We start from the raw sequence: 19,935 nt of genomic DNA on the forward strand, positions 1-19,935 counted from the left end.
AATCTGTATGAAATATGGTACATAGAGGGTATGAACCTGTATGAGGGGGGAATGTGAACACCTGTATGAGGTATGAACCTGTATGAGGCATGGAGCCTGTATGGGGGAATATGAACCTGTATGAGTATGAACCTGCATGGGGCATGAACCTGTATGAGGTATGAACCTGTAAGAGTATGAACCTGTATGGGGGCATGAACCTGTATAAAGGGGTATAGACCTGTAAGAAGTATGAACCTGTAAGAGAGTATAGATCTGTATGGGGCATGAACCTGTATGAGGTATTATGAACCTGTATGGGGGTATGAACCTGTATGAGAGTATGAACCTGTATGGGGGTATGAACCTGTAAGAGAGTATGAACCTGTAAGAGAGTATGAACCTGTAAGAGAGTATGAACCTGTAAGAGAGTATGAACCTGTATGAGAGTATGAACCTGTATGAGGGTATGAACCTGTATGGGGGTATGAACCTGTATGAGGGTATGAACCTGTATGAGGGTATGAACCTGTATGGGGGTATGAACCTGTATGAGGGTATGAACCTGTATGGGGGTATGAACCTGTATGAGGGTATGAACCTGTATGAGGGTATGAACCTGTATGAGGGTATGAACCATATAATATAAATCCCAATTTGTTTGGTATCGATTATAGGTAAAAAATATAATCAACTGGGTAGAGTGATTGGTTGGGGAGGGGGGGGGGGTGCTGGTCAAAATGTACTGTATTTTTTTCACTGTGGCGCTGAAATTCTTTAGTTAGTGGTCAGTAGTGAAGTCGATTTCAGATTACCAATTATTTAATTTTTATATGATTTATTTTAATTGAATGTATAAAAATGAAACAATAATAAAATATAATTGATACACTTGGAAATATTGTTTAAGTTACCCAATGTAACTATTTTCTTTCTTCCGCCCCACCAAAATGAACAAAGAAAATGGTTATATATATATAGGACTAACTACTGTAACCGAAAGCAAATTATAAATTGAAAGATATTATTAACGTAAAATAAAATTCATCATTTCAACACCTGGCCTTAGTTAATTTTTTCTGGACTTCATTGACCAGTGTTAAATAGTACAGGCGTGAACCATAGTACCCAGATAAAACTTGAGACGTTTGTTGGGTCACACTCATGCTCCAGTAACTAAAATTGGACCAAGAGTCACACTGGCGAACAACCTTCTCACATCTGTCCTAGACTGGGGTCCCCCTTTGCCCGTCTGTAGTATAATCTGGCAATTTCAGGCTCTCTAATCTCTCAAAGTAGCTGAGGTGCAGGCACCAGTCTGGTGGCCCTCCTTTGGAAATTTTCAATCAACTGACAGTCCCTAGCATATCTCGAGGACCAGACGGGGTGACAGCACTCCAGACGGGGAAGCAATTGTAGGCATTCGTCCGACCACTCTTGAAGCTGACAGAGATCTTTCTGTAGCTCTTCACAGACCGCTTTGACAAATTATCACTTAGGTATTTTATTCTGGCCAACACCAGACGATTTTACTTAACTGATGAGCCCCAGCCCACTAAAGGGTTCATTTCCCTGAATAACTTGGCATCGTGCACAAACAATTGTATGGAGGAGTGTATAACTTCTGGCAGGTCATTTGTGAAACAAACAAACAACAGCGAGCCCAATACACTGCCCTGTGGTACCCCGCTTGTCATGGGTACACATGGCGATTTCGTACCATTAATCACCACACACTACTTGCGGTCATAAAGAAAGTCTCCGATCCACACTCGGGCACTTCACCGAATCCCGTACCCTTCCAATTAAATTCTCAGCCTTTCACGGGGGTACGCTGTCGAGAGCCAGATATACTGTATGTTGTCGATATTGCCACCCTGTTCTCCAAACATCCAGCACCTTGAGTAGTTGTGTTAAGCAGGGACGTAATATAACTTGTGCTTTAATGAGAGTAATATCAACATGTATACTTTGTTATATTTATCAAATATTAAAAGATTAAAATAATAATAATAATAATAATAACATAAAATGGCGTTACCGATAAAAGCGACACCGATGATCATCTTAAGTCTACCTCACTTTACATCAGTATATTTGAGGATAAATTCCCAAAGAATGTGTGACAAGTGAAGCCCCTAGATCAAGTAAACTACATATAATTCTTACCACTATCGTTATGGTTCTAAAATATATTTGATTATCCTGAATAAATCTAAAGACTAAACAATAACATATGTATACTGCAGTTACTTACAAGATAAACAAGGAAAATAAATTTGTCCTATATAATTTTAACAAGAGGGTTAGATCGTGTTTGGATGAGCTGATGTTTTTTGAGGTCTCCGAGGCTGAAGAATGAAGCATCTTTCATAACTTCCTGATGTATACAACACGATCAAAAGGATCAATGGTCACAATTTTGCGGACACCTTTCTTGGCGTCTCATCTTAGGATCAAACACGGGATCAAACTCTAAGATGATGGTGGTGAAAGAATCTGAAGTCTGCCAGAGTTGTTTAGTGGCTTTCATTTGTATCCTCTCTTTAAGCATCCACTTTATGCCCTCTTGGTGATCACAATGTTCTGGGGCTTCGGAAGGTTGAAAAATAAAGCGTTGGGATTTCTCTTTAGGTCGAGTGGCTCTCCTTCAGGTTCAGAGAAAGTAAAGTTCTGCAGCAGCGCCGACAGAAAGAGGTAGAGTTCCATCCGGCTTAGAGCCTCGCCTGGGCAAACACGTCGACCTACACAAACAAAATCAAACTTCAAACAACAGTTCTCATGCAGAAAGATAAAATTTTGACATACATAACACAAAGGTGATATATAAAAAAAACTCATTCGACTCAGGAAAAATAATTATACTGTATTGCGTTTTATATATTGTAAACAATCTTAAGTTTTAAATATCGACAAATGTTTAAAATGTTATCATTTTGAACTTTAAGGAATTAATTAATCTTTGGCCTATAAGTCATAACACCTTGGCTACTTTTCCTCTTACCAATAGAAAATGGAAGATAATTCTTCTTCCTAGGTTTCAGTTTTCCTTCACTGTCGAGGAAATGCTCCGGGTAGAACTCTTCAGGCTTCTCCCAGTAGGTTGGCTCCTTGTGGCACATCTCCTGATTAGGGATGATCACTGTGCCCTGAACACCAGATACAACACTGCTATTACTTTCTCTTGTTATGGACGAGAAATATAACAATGAAACATTCCTGGATAACAGAGGAGCATATTATGTGGCAAGTAGCTTTTGGAGTTTACTTGCCCTGTTATATTCTTTAGTGTCCTGGAAAAGTTTAGAGGAAGTCACCTTGCATAGTTTTTTATCGGGAAGTTAGAGAAAATTTTAAAAAGCTGATCATTTGTGTCTACATGACTTATTCCCCCAACCTTCCCCCTCTATTGCATGGCATTTGAAGAACACAGTCCAGTTCCTTGCTTCTTACCCATGTTGATGTGTGAACTCTAATTTTTACAACAACTCTGCTTACATAAGTCAGTGGGATATTTTTATTTTTACGGGATTTTAGTTCAGGTCATTGTGAGAAATGATCAGGAGATATTGGAGTGATCAGCTGTGTCGTCATTGAGGCTCCAGCATGAATCTGGGATTTTTAGATGTCACTGTCAGGAATCCGCTCATATATTACAGCTCTTAGTCCGGGCACTGTTAATCCGCACAGCCTTATGGATAACTTATCAAGAGTTGTTTCTTATGGTTGGTGTGGTGGAGGATGATCAAGGTCCTCTGAAGGAAACAGTCTGCTGAATAACTTTAATAACTTTATCGGCAGACATGAAGGCGGACTTGTAGGTTGTGTTTCTAAGGTGTAACTCTAAAAGGAGTAATTTCCCCCAACTACATCTATCAACTGAGTGCTAATAACTTTTTGCGTCCTCATCAACTGACTGAACGAATGCAAGTTGACTCGATGTTGGGTGTTGAGTGAGTTACTATAAGCTCATCAACCAAGCAACTTCCATGAACTGAGGCAGTTGTTGAGGACGGCGAAAGATGGGAGGATCTCAGCTGGTAAGTTTATTAACTTAGATGGATGTAACACTGAAGGGCGTATTAACTTTCACTGTTACAGATTACCTTATTGAGAAATTAATTGGGGAAAACCACTTTGAAAAATCACCTGTAAAGCTGACAGTGTACCTTTGGTATGGTAAAGCCAGCAAGTTGAGTGTCGGCCGCTGCTGCGTGTGATAATCCCAAAGGCACCAAAGACACCAGTCTGCTGATCTCGTGGATGACCGCCTCCAGCTGCGTCAGTCTGAAGGTGATGATGTCATCGTCATTAATAATAATGATTATAATAATAATAATTATACATAAAATACTACTAATAATACTGGTCATAAAAGTTGTTATGGGCGGGGGTGAGAACTTATATAAATACTCTAAGTTATAAAAACACAATACACTTACTTAGGTTTATCCTCTAGGGAGGGAAGTGTTCCTCTGGGCACCACGTCATCAATCTGTTGCTGCACTCTGGCCTGGACGTCTGGGTACTTGGCCAGGAACAATAGACCCCACCGCATCGTCTGGTTCGTTGTCTCACTCCCCGCTGTAAACAGATCTGCCACCTGGGCGCACAGGTCGAGTTCTGTGGGAGTAGACCGAATAATGGTAATGATATATAGGAATACAGACGTTGGAAACACCGCTTCTTGTACGATCAGTGAAGTAAGGCAACGTTGGGTCTGGTCAGTACTTGGATGGGTGACCGCCTGGCCCGAAGACCACCAGAGGCATGAGGACTCTACTGGAAACAATCATCTCAAGACTGTCAGCTGTTCTTGGTCAAATTGACTGAATTATTATTATTATTAACCTAACACAAGACACCACCTCATCCAATCACTTATTAGAGAAAATTTTATGGTGCAGGAAGACGATTGAAGTTTTATGAGACATATATGGTTACTTGATATAAACACTAATATACTGTCCTGGCATAGTCTCTCTCTCTCTCTTACTGCTCATGGTGGACTCTGGGTTGCCCTGTTGTGCCTTCATCTCTATCAGGTAGATGTCAATGTAGTCCCTCGGCTTGTCGGGGTTCAGAGACGCCTCGTGTTCCCCCATCACTTGCTGAAGACAAGGATGATAATGGAAGTGGTCTGGAGTTAAGGATGATATAGCCAAATGTATTGTAGGAGAGCGTTCATTTATGATAAGAAAGACTATGTTCTTCCGCCCTTTACCCACAGTAGTTGACCTCTGACCCAGCTTGGAGAAGGTCGTGCGATCGTGCTCCCGCTAGAGACCAAGGAAAATGGCCGCTTTGGATCGTTGTGCCGTGGGGGAAGAGGAGGGGAGTGTGGGGAAGGACGACCTCCTTGCCACGCTGTTAAGGCAGCTGGGGCAGTTGAGGAGTGAGGTTGACACTCTAAAGGGGGAAAATGAAGCCCTCAGGACGGAACTCCTTCAGGTAGGTGTCCTGCCTAGCAGGACACCTGCGAAGGAGGAGCAGGCGTGGAGAGTGGTTGTCTCCAAGGGGACTAGGGTCAGGCTTAGGAAAGCTGACCAGGGTGTGGAGTGCAGTAACCCTTACCAGGTGCTGCAGGAAGCTGGAGAGGAAGAGAAGAGGCAGGACGGTATGGATCAAGGAGAGGAAAGGGCAGTTGTACAAACCCTGCCCACAGGTAAGGTCGTGGTAGTTGGTGACAGCCAGGTGAGGTTTATGGATAGGGCTTTTTGTGCGAGAGATAGGAAACGTAGGACTAGGGTATGTTTTCCTGGGGCTGGGATAGGGCATGTAGCCGAGAGGTTAGACAGAGTTTTGTCAGGGGAGGGTACCAATCCAGTAGTGTGTCTTAGTGTGGGAGGAAACGACATAGGTAAGGTTAGGAGTGAGGAACTTTTCAAGAGGTATAGGGAGGCGCTGGGGAAGATTAGAGATAGGGGAGGGATCCCGATAGTATGTGGTGTCTTGCCTAGAAGAGGGGTTGGTCGTGAATGGCTGTCCAGGGCAATTGCTATTAATTGCCGACTGGAAAAACATTGTGCAAACAATGGTTGGGCATTCATTGATGACTGGCAACGATTTTATGGCAACGACTACCTGTACTGTCGCGACGGAGTACACTTGTCTCGTGAGGGGGTAAAGACGTTGTCTGCATCCCTGGAGCGTGAAATTGTCACTCCGAAGGGGGGGTTTCGCCAGTAGAGAGGGGTCGGGGAAAATGGGAGTCAAAAAACAAGCAGGTCCTGGGAAGTAGTGAAACAGAAGTAGATAATGCTGAAAATATAGTTAGTCATAATAACAAACATCAAAGTAATTAATGTAAAACAGATAGAAACGGAAGAAACATATTGAGTGTTTATTATACTAATAGTAGAAGCCTGTGTAACAAAATGGACCAGCTCAGGGCCATTGTTAGTAAAGAGAACATAGATATAATTGCAATAACGGAAACATGGATAAATTCAAACAGCAAGCATTTTTTAGCAGAATTTCATATTCCAGGATATAACCTGTTTAAATTTGACAGAGTGAGAAGGAGAGGTGGCGGTGTAGCAGTGTATATCAGGGTGTCATTAAAAAGCTGCAATAAATCAAACATTAAAACAAATAGCGACAATGAAAGTATTTGGGTAGAGATTGGTGAGGGCAGTGAATCCGTAGTCATTGGTGTTATATATAGACCACCTAATTTGAGTAGGAACGATGGTAAATTGCTATGGGAGGAAATAAAGAAGGCATCTGATAGAAACAATGTATGTATTCTAGGCGATTTCAACTTTTCAGGCATAGATTGGAAAAATCAACTTAGCGATAATGAATCTGAAGATTTTCTAGAAGTAGTACAAGATAGTTTTTTATATCAATTCATAAACTCGCCCACTAGAGGAAATAATATCCTCGATTTAGTTCTCAGTAATAATGAAAATCTAGTAAAAGATGTTGGGATTGGAGACGAACTAGGAAACAGTGATCATAAAGCCATATATTTTAACATAATATGGGATGGCAGGAAGAAGGAAAATTCGGCCTTGATCCCGGATTTTAGGAAGGCTAATTACGGTAGCATAAGGAGAGACCTAAGGGATGACCCTATGGTCAAAAGATTAATCCCCCCCACACCTCCGGAAACTGTCAACTTAGGACGGGATAACCCCGAATTTAATTTAGCAGCTACTTATAGACAATTTATTAGAGCAATCAATAAATACCCCAAAATAAAACACATCCCTAAAAAGAAAAATTCCGAAGATCAATCTTGAACCCTTAAAATGGATGGAATAATAGACTCTTAAGATCTTCTAGGGGAAAAAGAAAGGTATAGAAAAGGAATTGAAAAGGCGAAAATCCTTACTTAGTTCCCATGAACCCTAACCAAGACAGGTAAAAGCCATGAAATTAGGAAAGCAAAAAGAGAAATTATGAAATCAAGGTAGCAAACGAATCGAAAAATAACCCCAAAGCTTTTTATCAACTGTATAAATCAAAGGTTAGAGATACAATAGGTCCCCTTAAAACTACGACAGGAAAAATGACTGATGATGAGTTAGAAATGTGTAGTACGTTAAATAGTCATTTTCGCTCCGTATTCACAAATGAAAACCTAGCACAGTTTCCAGAAGTTCATAAGGTATATAACGACAGTATAGAAAATATGTTGATGAATATCAATGTTACTAGTAACGATGTGCTTAAAGAAATTAACAAACTGAAGCCTCATAAATCGCCTGGTCCAGACGAGGTATATGCTAGAATATTAAAAGAATGTAGAGATGAGTTGAGTAATCCATTAGCAGTTTATTTTAATAGTCATTAGAATCGGGCCTAGTGCAGAAGCTTGAAACTTGCAAATGTGGTTCAGATTTTCAAAAAGGGTGATAAATCAATAGCATCAAATTACCGTCCCATTAGTCTCACGTCAATCATAGGCAAGTTGCTAGAGTCAATTATTGCTACAAAAATCAGAAGCCACCTTGAAACATTCAACTTAATTCATTCTTCTCAGCAAGGGTTCACCCAGGGACGTTCTTGTCTCACAAATTTGCTTAGCTTTTTCTCAGAAGTATATGAAGCGGTAGATAATGATAAGTCATATAATATAATTTATTTAGATTTCAGTAAAGCATTCGATAGAGTCCCTCATGAGAGATTGATAAGGAAGGTAGAAGCACATGGAATAGGTGGATCAGTATGAAAATGGATTAGGTCATGGTTAACTGGTAGGAAACAAAGAGTCAGCATAATAAATATGGATTAAAGTCAGACTGGGGAATTGCGGTCAAGCAAATTCCCCCAGGGATCTGTATTGGGCCCTCTGCTGTTTGTTATATTCATTAATGATGATCTTGATTTAGAAGGCCATAACTAGCTGATTCAATAATTTGCAGATATTACAAAATGGGAGAGTGATAAGATTGAACAGTGACTTTGAACACACTAAAAGATCTAGATACCTTACATGGTGGTCATTAGCTGGCAAATGAATTTTAATGCTGATAAATGCAAGGTGCTACAGATAGGGAAGACGAATACAAACGTTAAGTATAAACTAGGTAACACGGAAATAGAAAACTCAGATTGTGAAAAAGATCTGGCTGTATTTGTTGGCAACGACTTGAAACCTAGAAAACAATGTATTAGCGTTGGCAACAAGGCAAACAGGATTCTTGGGTTCATATCTAGGAGTGTGAGTAACAGAACTGCTGACGTTATCTTGAAACTTTACCTAGCATTAGTGAGGCCACACATGGATTATGCGGTTCAATTCTGGTGTCCTTATTATAGAATGGACATAGATTCTTTGGAGAGAGTACAAAGAAGAATGACAAAATGATCCATAATATTAGAAACCTTCCATATGAAGAAAGACTGAAAAGCTTAGGCTTGCATTCATTAGAGAGGCGTAGAGTTAGGGGAGATATGATAGAGGTGTTCAAGTGGGTAAGTGGGATTAACAAGGGTAAAATGGAAGATGTTCTGAAGCTCAGTAATAACGAAATAACTAGAACAAATGGCTTTAAATTAGATAAATTCCGATTCAGAAAGGATATAGGCAAGCACTGGTTTGGTAATAGAGTTGTGGATATGTGGAATAGGCTACCGAGTGCTATAGTAGGATCGGGGACGCTAGGGAGCTTCAAGGCGAAGTTGGATAGGCACATGGAAGTGCTGGGATGGGTGTGAAAGGGATCTGCCCTGTATGGGCCAGTCGGCCTCCTGCAGTATCCCACTTTCTTATGTTCTTATGTAGTGTTCTCTTGCGTTATAAACACAGATTCCAACTCACCAATATATAAACTCTGAGCTTCTCGACGGATTCCAACAAAGCGTCCACACCAAGGTACTTCGTGAGGAAGGGCGGGGAGATGGACGGGAGCCAGGGATACATGTCAAATATCACACTACCTCGTTGGAAATTCTCGAAGAGTTCGGTAATCAAGTCGTTAAATTCGTGGACTTTGCGGTCGTCCACGTCGTACCGTATGTCTGAAAAAACATATTTACTTTTAATACAATATGACTCGGAGCAGCTGAGATATACAGTATATAAACACAGAAAGAACCTGAATTATATACACAAGTATTCGCTCAAAAAAGTATCTTTACGGAGAGGTCAGTTGAATTTAAAATGAACACTGACTCCTGTTTTCTCGATAGTGTTGTCATAATCCTTCGTCCATTATGTCATATTGTCTGACATAAAACGTAAAGATCCTTTCTTGGGGGGAGCGAGTTACACACATTTATAATTTTTTTTATAAACAATAATTTTTCTATACAATAATAGACAGACGGTAATATCATAGTCCTTAAAGTTGTTATCAAGTGAAGTTATTGATTTTGTGAGCAAAGTTTAGACTTTTCCAATGTGATGTAATAACAAACACGGTAACACAAGAAGGTCCAGCAGGCCTAGATGGGGGGACGACATCAGATTAATGGTTGATCCGTGGACACATAAATGGCCTGCACATACTGAACACATGTATTAGTGAGAATTTTTCGACTATGTATCAAGTCTGCAGAAGTATTAAAAGGTGTAAAAAGTAGTGGACGAGTGGAACAAATTACCAAACATCATCATTAACTCGAATACGCTGGATAGCTTCAAACATAAGTTGGATGGATATATGAGCAATAGGGTCTGGGTGTAAATGGGACTGCCCAGTATGGGCCAATAGGCTCGCCGCAGTTTCCTCCATTTTTATGTTCCTATGTACATGTAGCAAAGCTTCTATATTTCATTCAGTTACATTTCAATGAATTCATCAACTGTAAATACTAAAACTTCCACACTTTGCCACAACTACCACCTCCTACAGTCGGCACTCCCTTAAAACAAGACACTGACACGTGTTAATATCAACAACACCTTAACAAAAATATATGATCCAAACCTAATACTAAATTCAAATTATGTTAACAAAACTTTAAACAGCAAATATACAGTTAACACATTTTTTTTAATCTATTGTAAATATCTAGACCAAGCCTACTGGCACGAGGTGGATGGGTGCCAATCGTCACCAAGATGACTAAACGTTAAACTTTCATCTTCATAACAAAACGCAAATTGTTCTTGATGAAACACATTGGGCTGAAATTCCTCCCACATTCAGGTGAGGACACTGACCTGAGGACGAGCTAACTCCTACCTGCAGTAATCTTCCAGATGACGTTGAGGATGGCGACATTGAGAGACATAGGGATAGGCTGGGGTCGTCCCGTGTGCTTCATGAAGTCGTCCACCAGACAAGTCACCTCGTACTGGATGGCGTCCATCAGGCTCGACTTGCCCATCCCCAATTCCTTCAGCTGGCGCAAGGCGAACCGACGACTGTTGTGCCAGTGAACGCCATTGGCGTTGGAGATGCCTGTAGCAGCCCGGGGTAAGACGAGTTAGTAGGGAAGGAAATATGTTGACGTAATCAAGAACTTAACCTAACTTAGCCTAACCTATACTGACCTAACAACTTAAAAATCTAACTTAACGTACCCTAAATTAATCTAATCTAATCGAAAGTAGTTGGTAACTACCAAACAGGGAGGTACTACCGCCTGGGAAGATATTGGAAGCATAATGTGTTGTCTAATGGTAGACCCTGCTGCCATATGTGACTAAGTCCCAGGTTGATGATCTTACTTTCTGCCTCATTTACACACAATTGCAGGGTCTCAATTGTTTCTCTTACTTTGGCAACACAACATTCATATATTGTTTCTCTCTTGATTTATTTTTTCGTTTGTGTATTTATTTATGGTTATTATTATTATTATTTTTTTTTTTTAGTTATAATTTTTATCTATTTGTGTTAATTATTATTATTATTATTATTATTATTATATTTTCGCCCCCCAGGTCCTGATGTGGGTCAGTTACCTGTGCTCGGGTGGGCTAATCCCCGTAAAAAACTAAAACTAAAAAAAACTAACTTAACCTTACCAGCTTTCACTTTATCAGTGAACACATCAAGAGAGTAGAAGTCAGGGCGGTCTTGCAGGTCGGGGTTGCTGAACGCTGTCTTGATGAGCTGGAAGTTGTTGAGGAATACCACTGTGCGGCTGCCCATCCTCCACCTGTCCGGGCAATGACCACCAAGGTATGTTACTGTGTGCACCAAGGTATGAATGTTACTGTGTACATCAAGGTGTGAATGTTGTCATACTTTACATTGATGACTTACGTGAAAATATCGCCATACTTCCGTCTGAGAGTCTTGAGGTGGTCTTCTATAGTCACTCCTGACGGCATCAAGGCGCCCAGCACAGGCCAGCCCCACTCACCTAGGGACACCACAGGTCAGTGATACCAGAGAAACAACTAAACGTGTACATATACATATTACCCACACGGTTACCAACAAACAAACATACACTCTTCTCCTCCAGATACATAAGCGCTTACAATTGTTTTTTTTGTGTTTGTGTCTTCAGGTACAAACATCAAATAATATTCGATCACCAGAGTTCAAGTCCACAAAGTCTGGCATTTTCCTCGTGACAAATGTTAGTTTTCAGCTGTCGTGAATTTTTGAAATCCTAAAATTTTCACAAAGTTGGTGAGAGGTGATGTTCATCCTCAAGCCTTCCATACCTGAACAATTATACTAAGGAAATATAACTGTGTTCGGTGCTGTGTTAAATAAAAAAAATAACAAAGCAACAACAACTCGGCTGACATACCTGGAGGAAGTCCTTTGGGCCTCCTGTTGACCAGGGTGAGCAGCAGGACCAGCAGCACCACCCCCAACACAGCCTCTGTCAGCATTATCCTTCCTTGCCTGTCGCTGCACTGCACTCTGTTCAACCTGCGTAGTTATTCTAAGACTCAGAATAAGTGATCCTTTGATGGCAGCTATATACCGCCCCTTTCTTTATAAATAATATAAATTCTGTAAACAATATCGCAATACCACACTCGAGCAATGGAGGAGACCCCGGCTACCTCGACGTCACCAGACCTTCAGTTAGGCAGTGGGAAATCGACTCTTAACAAAGCAACTATGCAACTAAGTGCCCTCGGGTATGATATGGCTGGCCGAACAAGTTGCCTCCTCGGGATTTTTCACGCTAGAATGTTTATGAACGTACATACAGCGTCTGTATTTTAATAAACATATAAATAATGTCTTTTGATAACTAAGAAATTCAAGTTTATATGATCAGAAATATATTTAGTTAACACCTCAGAATTAATAACTATTGCTATTGTCGGTAATTGGGAGAGGTAACTGGCACGAATGTATATTTAAATTGACCGTCAGCATGATTCAGCAACTTATTTTAACTAAATCACACCCATGTTGACGTCTTTATGAACGTATTAACTAAATCCGTCTTATATTAACAAGATACCAATGTAATATATATGAGTTTAACTTTAATGTATTTATATATCCAGTTTGTATTAATTCTCACCTTTCTTTTCCCTCTATTTTGTTATTCTCATTCCGTATTTCTTCTTTTATTTCAGTCTTTCTCATTTATCTTCATATGTTTCTTACGTAACGGCCATTAAAGAGCCAAGGCGCTCCTAGGTATCATAAATAACAAACTTCATTATCGGTCAGTTTCCTGATCATAGTTTTTTTATGTAATAATGATGTGAATAAAACCTTTGGATCTAATGGTGACACTGAGGATCATGTCACAATATTTACCATTTTAAATAACGTGACAATTTTAACCATTTGTCATGGGTTGCGTTAGGCTTACCCACGCAACCAACTCCAAAGTTTGTTTTACCAGAGATAAGACGCCCGGCGAGGCATAACTGGGACATGTATTTTTCAATTAGTGTATGTCAGCCAGCCTTTAGGGGGGTGGGCAGTGAAACAGTGTTGTACTGTTCATCGCTTCACACCCAAAAACCTCATTTTAAGTAGTATCCCCTGAGCCATGGGTTAGTTAAGACGTCGTCTCCATCCTCTCCCTCCTGAAGGGGGGCGGGACACCACACCACACAGAGTCCTCCACCGCCACTCCGTCCTGTGAACCGTCGTCGACACGAGACTAAGCGTGTTAACCTAGGTTGTTATCCCCGTGGAAATATCACGTGTGGATGCCTGGTTGCGACAAGAGCAATCCAGGCTGGCCTATCAAACCTACAGTAAATGGTTAATTAATTCACGCTTACAGAGTTCTCCTGCACGACACCCGTCTACCGTGACCGTGATCGACACGAGACTAAGTGTGTTAACCTAGGTTGTTATCCCCGTGGAAATATCACGTGTGGATGCCTGGTTGCGACAAAAGCAATCCAGGCTGGTCTATTGCACCTAATGGTTAATTCAAGTCACGCTTACCAGTTCTACTTGCCGCGACAACCGTCCACAGTGACTGTCAGTGACGCGAGACTATGTGTGGTAACCCAAGAGTACCTTTTTGTTGTTATGGCCGTGGGAAGAAGTTCTTGTGATGAAGCCTGGTTGCAACAAAAGCAATCCAGGCTGGCAGTAAATGTATCACTTGAAGAATTAAGGCTCTGTTAAGTCACACCCATAGTAGAGTAACCACATGTGTCCCCAAGTTGAAAATTCCCTGTTTTAGAAGATTAATTTTATTACAGCGTGAACGTGAGTGAATCATATATCCATGCAAATTGTAAATCATTGTATGGAAGCTTGACAAATAAATGTAAGTGCAATTATCTGCCCGTATCTGTGATCCTATCTTATTATTACTGAAGGTAATGACTGATTGGTTATGACATAGTATAACCAATAACTTAGATGGATGTTGAAAATTAAATGAATTCATTAAATCATCATTTATCAAGTATAAATCATGGAATGTCGAGTGGTGGAGTGAACTTCTACGTAGATACGCCATAATCTCCTGTAAGTAATCAGTGTGAAGGTATCGAACTCTACGGTAAGAAATAAGAAATACGACATAATACTATCTTTATATAATATAATCCACTCCTACTACCACGGATACAAATAAAACCATGACACCATTCATATAAATCTCATCATTATAAACTGTGTGTGTCTATGTAGCATGTAGTCTATATACATTATCTATATACATTCAAAATTGTATATATGCATTGTTTATATACATTTGCTCCAGAAAGGGTTTTTAGGGAGTTAATTTAGTGGGATTTTATCTTGAGGAATTTACATGTGTGAGGGTGAGGGGGTGTAGTGGTGAGGGGGTGAAGTGGTGAGGGGGTGTAGGGTGGGGTGAGGGGGTGGAAGGAGGGGTGTGTGGGTGGGAGGGGGGTAGTGATGAGGGTGAGGGGTGAGGGGGGGTGTGGAGGGAGAAGGGGTGTAGTGGGTGAGGGGGTGTAGTGGTGAGGGGGGGGTGGGGTGGAGGGTGTGTGTAGGGGAGAGGGGTGTGAGGGGTGAGGGGGTGGTGGGAGAGGGGGGTGTAGGGGTGAGGGGTGGGAGGGGGGTGTAGGGGAGGGGGTGTAGGGTGAGGGGTGTAGGGTGAGGGGGTGTAGGGGTGAGGGGTGTGTAGTGGGTAGGGGTGTAGGGGAGGGGGTGTAGTGGGGTGGAGGGGGTGTAGGGTGGGAGGGGGTGGTGGTGAGGGGGGGTGTAGGGTGAGGGGGGGTGTAGTGTGGGGGTGTGTGGTGAGGGGGTGTAGGGTGAGGGGTGCAGGGTGGAGGGAGGTAGTGGAGGGAGGAGGTGAGGGGAGTGTAGGTGGGGAGGGGGTGTAGTAATGAGGGGTGTGGGGAGGGGGTGTAGGGCAGGGGGCCAGAAAGAGGGGCTGTAGTGGTGAAGGGGCAGTGGTGAGGGAGTGAGGGTGAGGGAGCGGTGGGGTGAGGGAGTGAAGTGTGGGTGAGGGGGGGGTGAAAGGGTGAGGGGGTGTAGTGGTGGTGGTCAGGATGTGTAGTGGTGAGGGGGTGTGGTGGTGGTCAGGGTGTGGGGTGGTGGTGGTGGTGGTCAGGGTGTGTAGCGGTGGATCGAAGGAAAAGAACTCATTTAAACAATCATTTATTTGCGAATAACATTAGTTGAACACGTAAGAAACACGACAGTATACAAAAGATGATTATTTCAGTACTTTAACAGTATAAAAGAGATTAATTTTGTATAAATGTACATTATCACATAACTTTACCTACAAAAAGTAGTCCAGATGTAATGTTGCAGTCACTCAACGCTGCAACACACACACACACACACACACCAGCCCATACGTGCACGAACTGATCGCTGTAAGAACAGCCCAGTCCCAACCATTGTAAAAATTATCAATAACTTGTAATAAACCAGTGTATTCACTCCCAGTAAACACTGCTCCTTACACTGTCACTATGTTGAAATGAACTGTAGTTTGAGCTTTTCCCCATCTAGTTATTATATATCTTATTTGTGTCACTTATGTTACTTGTATATTTATTTGTAATTCGAAACCCATTCCCCAATTATGTAACTGTATATTTTCAGCCTTCTGGCTGCCAAGCTCTTTCAATAAACCGTTAATTATTATTATTATTACATATACATATTATTACACACACACACACACACACACACACACACACACACACACGCACACACACGCACACACACACACACACGCACACACACACACACACACACACACACACACACACACACACGCGCACACACACGCACACACACACACACACACACGCACACACACACACACACACACACACACACACACACACACACACACACATACACACACACACACACACACACACACACACTTTCTCTCTCTATCTTTGTTTGTTTTTTCTGTCTGTATCTGTCTTTTTTTTCTAGTTCTGTTTATCTTTCCATCTGTTCTCTTATTTTAAGATGGAGATAAGATGATATATACAGTGAAACCTCTATAACGGACAATATACGAAGGTTAGTTATTTATATTATAGTCCGTTATATACGAAACCTCCTTCTAACGGACCATGAGAGAGAACAGTCAGTTATATACGAAACCTCCTTCTAACGGACCATGAGAGAGAACAGTCCGTTATATACGAAACCTCCTTCTAACGGACCATGAGAGAGAACAGTCAGTTATATACGAAACCTCCTTCTAACGGACCATGAGAGAGAACAGTCAGTTATATACGAAACCTCCTTCTAACGGACCATGAGAGAGAACAGTCAGTTATATACGAAACCTCCTTCTAACGGACCATGAGAGAGGATAGTACCTTATATACGAAGTCCATTATATGAAGGTTTTACTGTAAATCTTGTTGACTCTGAAAATATAATGAAAAGATAACAAGCTAATGTTATCCACCTGGGACATTTATGACAACAAGATTAGTATGGGGGTTGTGAAATATATATACCGGCCAAATGACTTCACTAGATTGATAAATAGACTCTTAGGGATTTTATCATTCTTGTAATTAAGGTTGTGAGGAGTTGTTTACTAGTCAATTAACTAACCTGACCTAACCTGACCTAATCTAACTTACACTGACCAAAAATTAAACTAAACTATCATAACCTAACCAAATTAACTGGAAGGAACTAAAGTTTTGATAAATTACTAACCTAAGCTAAAGGAACTTAACCTAACCTATACTTTTTTAATTTAGCCTAATCTAATTTGACCTAAGCTAACCTAAACTAAATTACGCTAAACTAATCTAAAGCCGACAAAACCTACCCTACCCTACCATACTGTACCCTACCCTATTCTACCCTACCCTACTGTATTCTACTTACTACTGTACTCTACCCTACCATACCCTACTGTACCCTACCCTACCATACCCTACTGTACCCTACCCTACCATACCCTACTGTACCCTACCCTACCCTCCCACACCCTACTGTACCCTACCCTACCATACTGTACCCTACCCTACCCTACCCTACCCTACCATACTGCAATCAAAAATTCCTTAATTCTCACCATACCAAAAATTCTACTCCCTACCATACTGTACCCCACCCTACTCATACTGTACCCCCACCCCACTCCTACCATACTGTAATTCTACCCCTACCCTGCCATACTGTACCCCATCAAAATTCTCTACCATACTGGTACCCTCTACCTCCCACACCCCACTGTACCCCACCCACCATACTGTACCCTCACCCTACCCTAATCTTACCCTACTTACACTGTACCCTACCCTACCCTACCATACTGTACCCTACCCTACCCTACCATACTGTACCCTACCGTACCACACCCTACTGTACCCTATCCATTATAACTCACTCTACTCTAACACGTCACTCCAAAACTCAACACCACAGTACCGTTCACCAGTTAGGTTAGGTTAGGTTAGGTTGTGGTTAGGTTAGGTTGTGGTTAGGTTAGGTTAGCTTTGGTTGACAGCATATCTCTACAATAACAGTACTTCCTGAAGACACTGTGGTTGATACAATGACTCTGGTTGCCATATGGGTTGATCCTTGACACATCGCTAACCAACTGGTAGTTCTCTTGGTGGTATTTGACGGTGCTCTCAAACTCCGCTCCGCCTGACAGGGGAAAAGAAACAGGTGACAATGACAGGTGATAATGGCAGGTGACAGGTAGCACTATGAACGTCCAGGTAATTATGTTATAATGTATTGATAATAATAATAATAATAATAATAATAATAATAATAATAATAATAATAATAATAATAATAATAACCATCATTACACTATTATACTACTACTACTACTACTAGCACAACAAGTAGTACTACCTCTACTATTAATATTACTAGAGATTACAGTTAAATAATCGAAATATAAATAATCATAAAATCTAAATAACGAAGTCAAAGATAATTATCTCAATAACGAAGTCAAATGTAATTAGCTCACCTGGGGTTAATAACGAAGTCAAAGGTAATTAGCTCACCTGGGGTAGTAACGAAGTCACAGGTAATTAGTTCACCTGGGGTAGTATCGAAGTCAAAGGTAATTAGCTCACCTGGGGTAGTAACGAAGTCACAGGTAATTAGCTCACCTGGGGTAGTAACGAAGTCACAGGTAATTAGTTCACCTGGGGTAGTATCGAAGTCAAAGGTAATTAGCTCACCTGGGGTAGTAACGAAAACCACAGAGAACGTCATGACAACGCTATTGGAATTTTTGGGAGTCGTGCTGTTAGTGGCTGTTCCTACACGACCTCTTGTGATCTGGCGAAGAAGATTGCCGGTTAAAGGGGAAGGGGGAGGAGGAACAGAAGAGGAGGAGGAGGAAGAGGATTAAGGAGAAGAAAGAAAAGGAAGGAGGGGAAGGATTAAGGAGATGAAGGAAGGAGGAGGAGGAGGAAAAGAAGAGGAGGAGGAAGAGGATTGAGGAAATGAAGGAGGAAGAAGGAGGAATTGGAAGAGGGTAGGAAGGGGAGGATGATTAAGGAGAGAGAGAGAGAGGAAAACAGTCTGTCAATGCTTACTTTATCCAAGGTTAGTTTAACACAGGCGGGGTAGTCACTAAGGTCCTTGTTGAGTTGTTTCACCACGAACTTGGTGACGGCGATGAGGCGAGGGTCGTCAGCCTTTACCTCAGTGGTGTGTTGGCAGGTACAGTAGTGGGCACTGATACCTGCGTCCTTACACGTCCTTCCCAGTGGCACCTCCCGGAACAAACTCTGCCCGTGGAGTGCGACTGTTGGTCTGTTGATGTATTACGAATGTAGAAGGGATAATCTTAGGCCTCTGGAGAGATTTACTTAAAAAGAGACATTTGTAACTTTTGCGGAGGATTGTTTTAAGAATGGTTGGCTGTAACGAAATCCTTACCTAAACTGATGTCATGTACAGTCACACGGTCAAAAGTCCTGTCGTCTCTTTTGATGTTCCACGAAGCCTGAGATTCAGACTAGACAACCTGAAGCAGTAGACTGACCCTCGGGATTGGTGAAGCAGCAGGAGAGGCGACAGGACTTTTGACCGTAACTGTACAGTACATTCCGTGTGGTAAGGTAGACAAAGTAAATGAAGGCTTCAAGTTAAGTTATATTATGTATTATATTAAAGACTCTATAGTATAACTGCTTTGTTTATATTTACAACTTACGGAAGAGACAGGTCAGTATACGCCTGAGTCAGTATGTCTCTTAGCGTCACGTGGATGTCAAAAGTGGAGGCGAGTCGCCGGGTGTTGGTGCGTAAGTTGATCCACACCTCAGGGTATTGTTCCTTAAACCAGGGAGGAAATACTATCATGACATAGGGTAACCTCTCCTCAAGCATCCCGGCGTAGGTTGATCGGAAGTTACCCCACCGCTGCCCGTGGTCACTAATGAAGAAGAGAATGGTGTGGTCAAGGTAGCCTCTTGTGTACATTTGCTTGAGGTACGATAGTGATGGTTTGTCGGCCACTTTAGCCATTTTGAGATAGTCATGTGTGAGGGAAGCTGTCCAGTAGAAGCCGAAGTATGGGATGTCCTTGAGAGTTTCGGCTACAAGGAGAGAATAGTCGTGTATAACTCTCATACTTAACTTGTTCCCTTGGCAGTAGTTTCCATTAGATTTTCCTCGTTTATCATTATGAGCGATCTCTCTCTCAGATATT

At 41.6% G+C, this 19,935-nt stretch overlaps 2 protein-coding genes across 2 annotated transcripts; both read right to left on the reverse strand.

Annotated features, from left to right (window-relative positions):
* Positions 1-1,908: 1,908 nt before the first annotated feature.
* On the reverse strand, positions 1,909-12,471 carry LOC121853159 (cytochrome P450 2L1-like). The gene is made up of 10 exons (XM_042347120.1): positions 12,148-12,471; positions 11,649-11,748; positions 11,408-11,541; positions 10,620-10,838; positions 9,251-9,450; positions 4,976-5,090; positions 4,422-4,602; positions 4,149-4,266; positions 2,984-3,128; positions 1,909-2,723 (listed from the first exon to the last, which is right to left on the reverse strand). The coding sequence occupies exons 1-10, from the start codon at positions 12,230-12,232 to the stop codon at positions 2,539-2,541; spliced, it is 1,482 nt and encodes a 493-aa protein (XP_042203054.1). The 5' UTR covers positions 12,233-12,471; the 3' UTR covers positions 1,909-2,538.
* A 5,074-nt stretch (positions 12,472-17,545) lies between these two features.
* LOC121853162 lies at positions 17,546-19,933 on the reverse strand. The gene is made up of 4 exons (XM_042347124.1): positions 19,438-19,933; positions 18,815-19,034; positions 18,455-18,554; positions 17,546-17,900 (listed from the first exon to the last, which is right to left on the reverse strand). Exons 1-4 carry the CDS (start codon positions 19,854-19,856, stop codon positions 17,728-17,730), a joined length of 912 nt encoding a protein of 303 aa, XP_042203058.1. The 5' UTR covers positions 19,857-19,933; the 3' UTR covers positions 17,546-17,727.
* Positions 19,934-19,935: the final 2 nt, after the last annotated feature.

The sequence above is a fragment of the Homarus americanus genome, unplaced genomic scaffold (genome assembly GCF_018991925.1).
Source record: "Homarus americanus isolate GMGI-L3 unplaced genomic scaffold, GMGI_Hamer_2.0 scaffold32871, whole genome shotgun sequence".
Classification (NCBI taxonomy): Eukaryota; Metazoa; Arthropoda; class Malacostraca; order Decapoda; family Nephropidae; genus Homarus; species Homarus americanus.

What these genes read in the sequence shown, in the direction of transcription:
- LOC121853159 (XM_042347120.1), bottom strand. Translation starts at nt 12,232, where the DNA reads ATGCTGACAGAGGCTGTGTTGGGGGTGGTGCTGCTGGTCCTGCTGCTC. An exon ending in CATCTGGAAGATTACTGCAG is followed by an intron (nt 9,451 to 10,619) that starts GTAGGAGTTAGC and finishes ATGTTTTTTCAG; the next exon opens with ACATACGGTACGACGTGGAC. An exon ending in TCCCTAGAGGATAAACCTAA is followed by an intron (nt 4,267 to 4,421) that starts GTAAGTGTATTG and finishes CATCACCTTCAG; the next exon opens with ACTGACGCAGCTGGAGGCGG.
- LOC121853162 (XM_042347124.1), bottom strand. Translation starts at nt 19,856, where the DNA reads ATGAGAGTTATACACGACTATTCTCTCCTTGTAGCCGAAACTCTCAAG. An exon ending in TATACTGACCTGTCTCTTCC is followed by an intron (nt 19,035 to 19,437) that starts GTAAGTTGTAAA and finishes ATACATCAACAG; the next exon opens with ACCAACAGTCGCACTCCACG. An exon ending in TTAAACTAACCTTGGATAAA is followed by an intron (nt 18,555 to 18,814) that starts GTAAGCATTGAC and finishes CTTCTTCGCCAG; the next exon opens with ATCACAAGAGGTCGTGTAGG.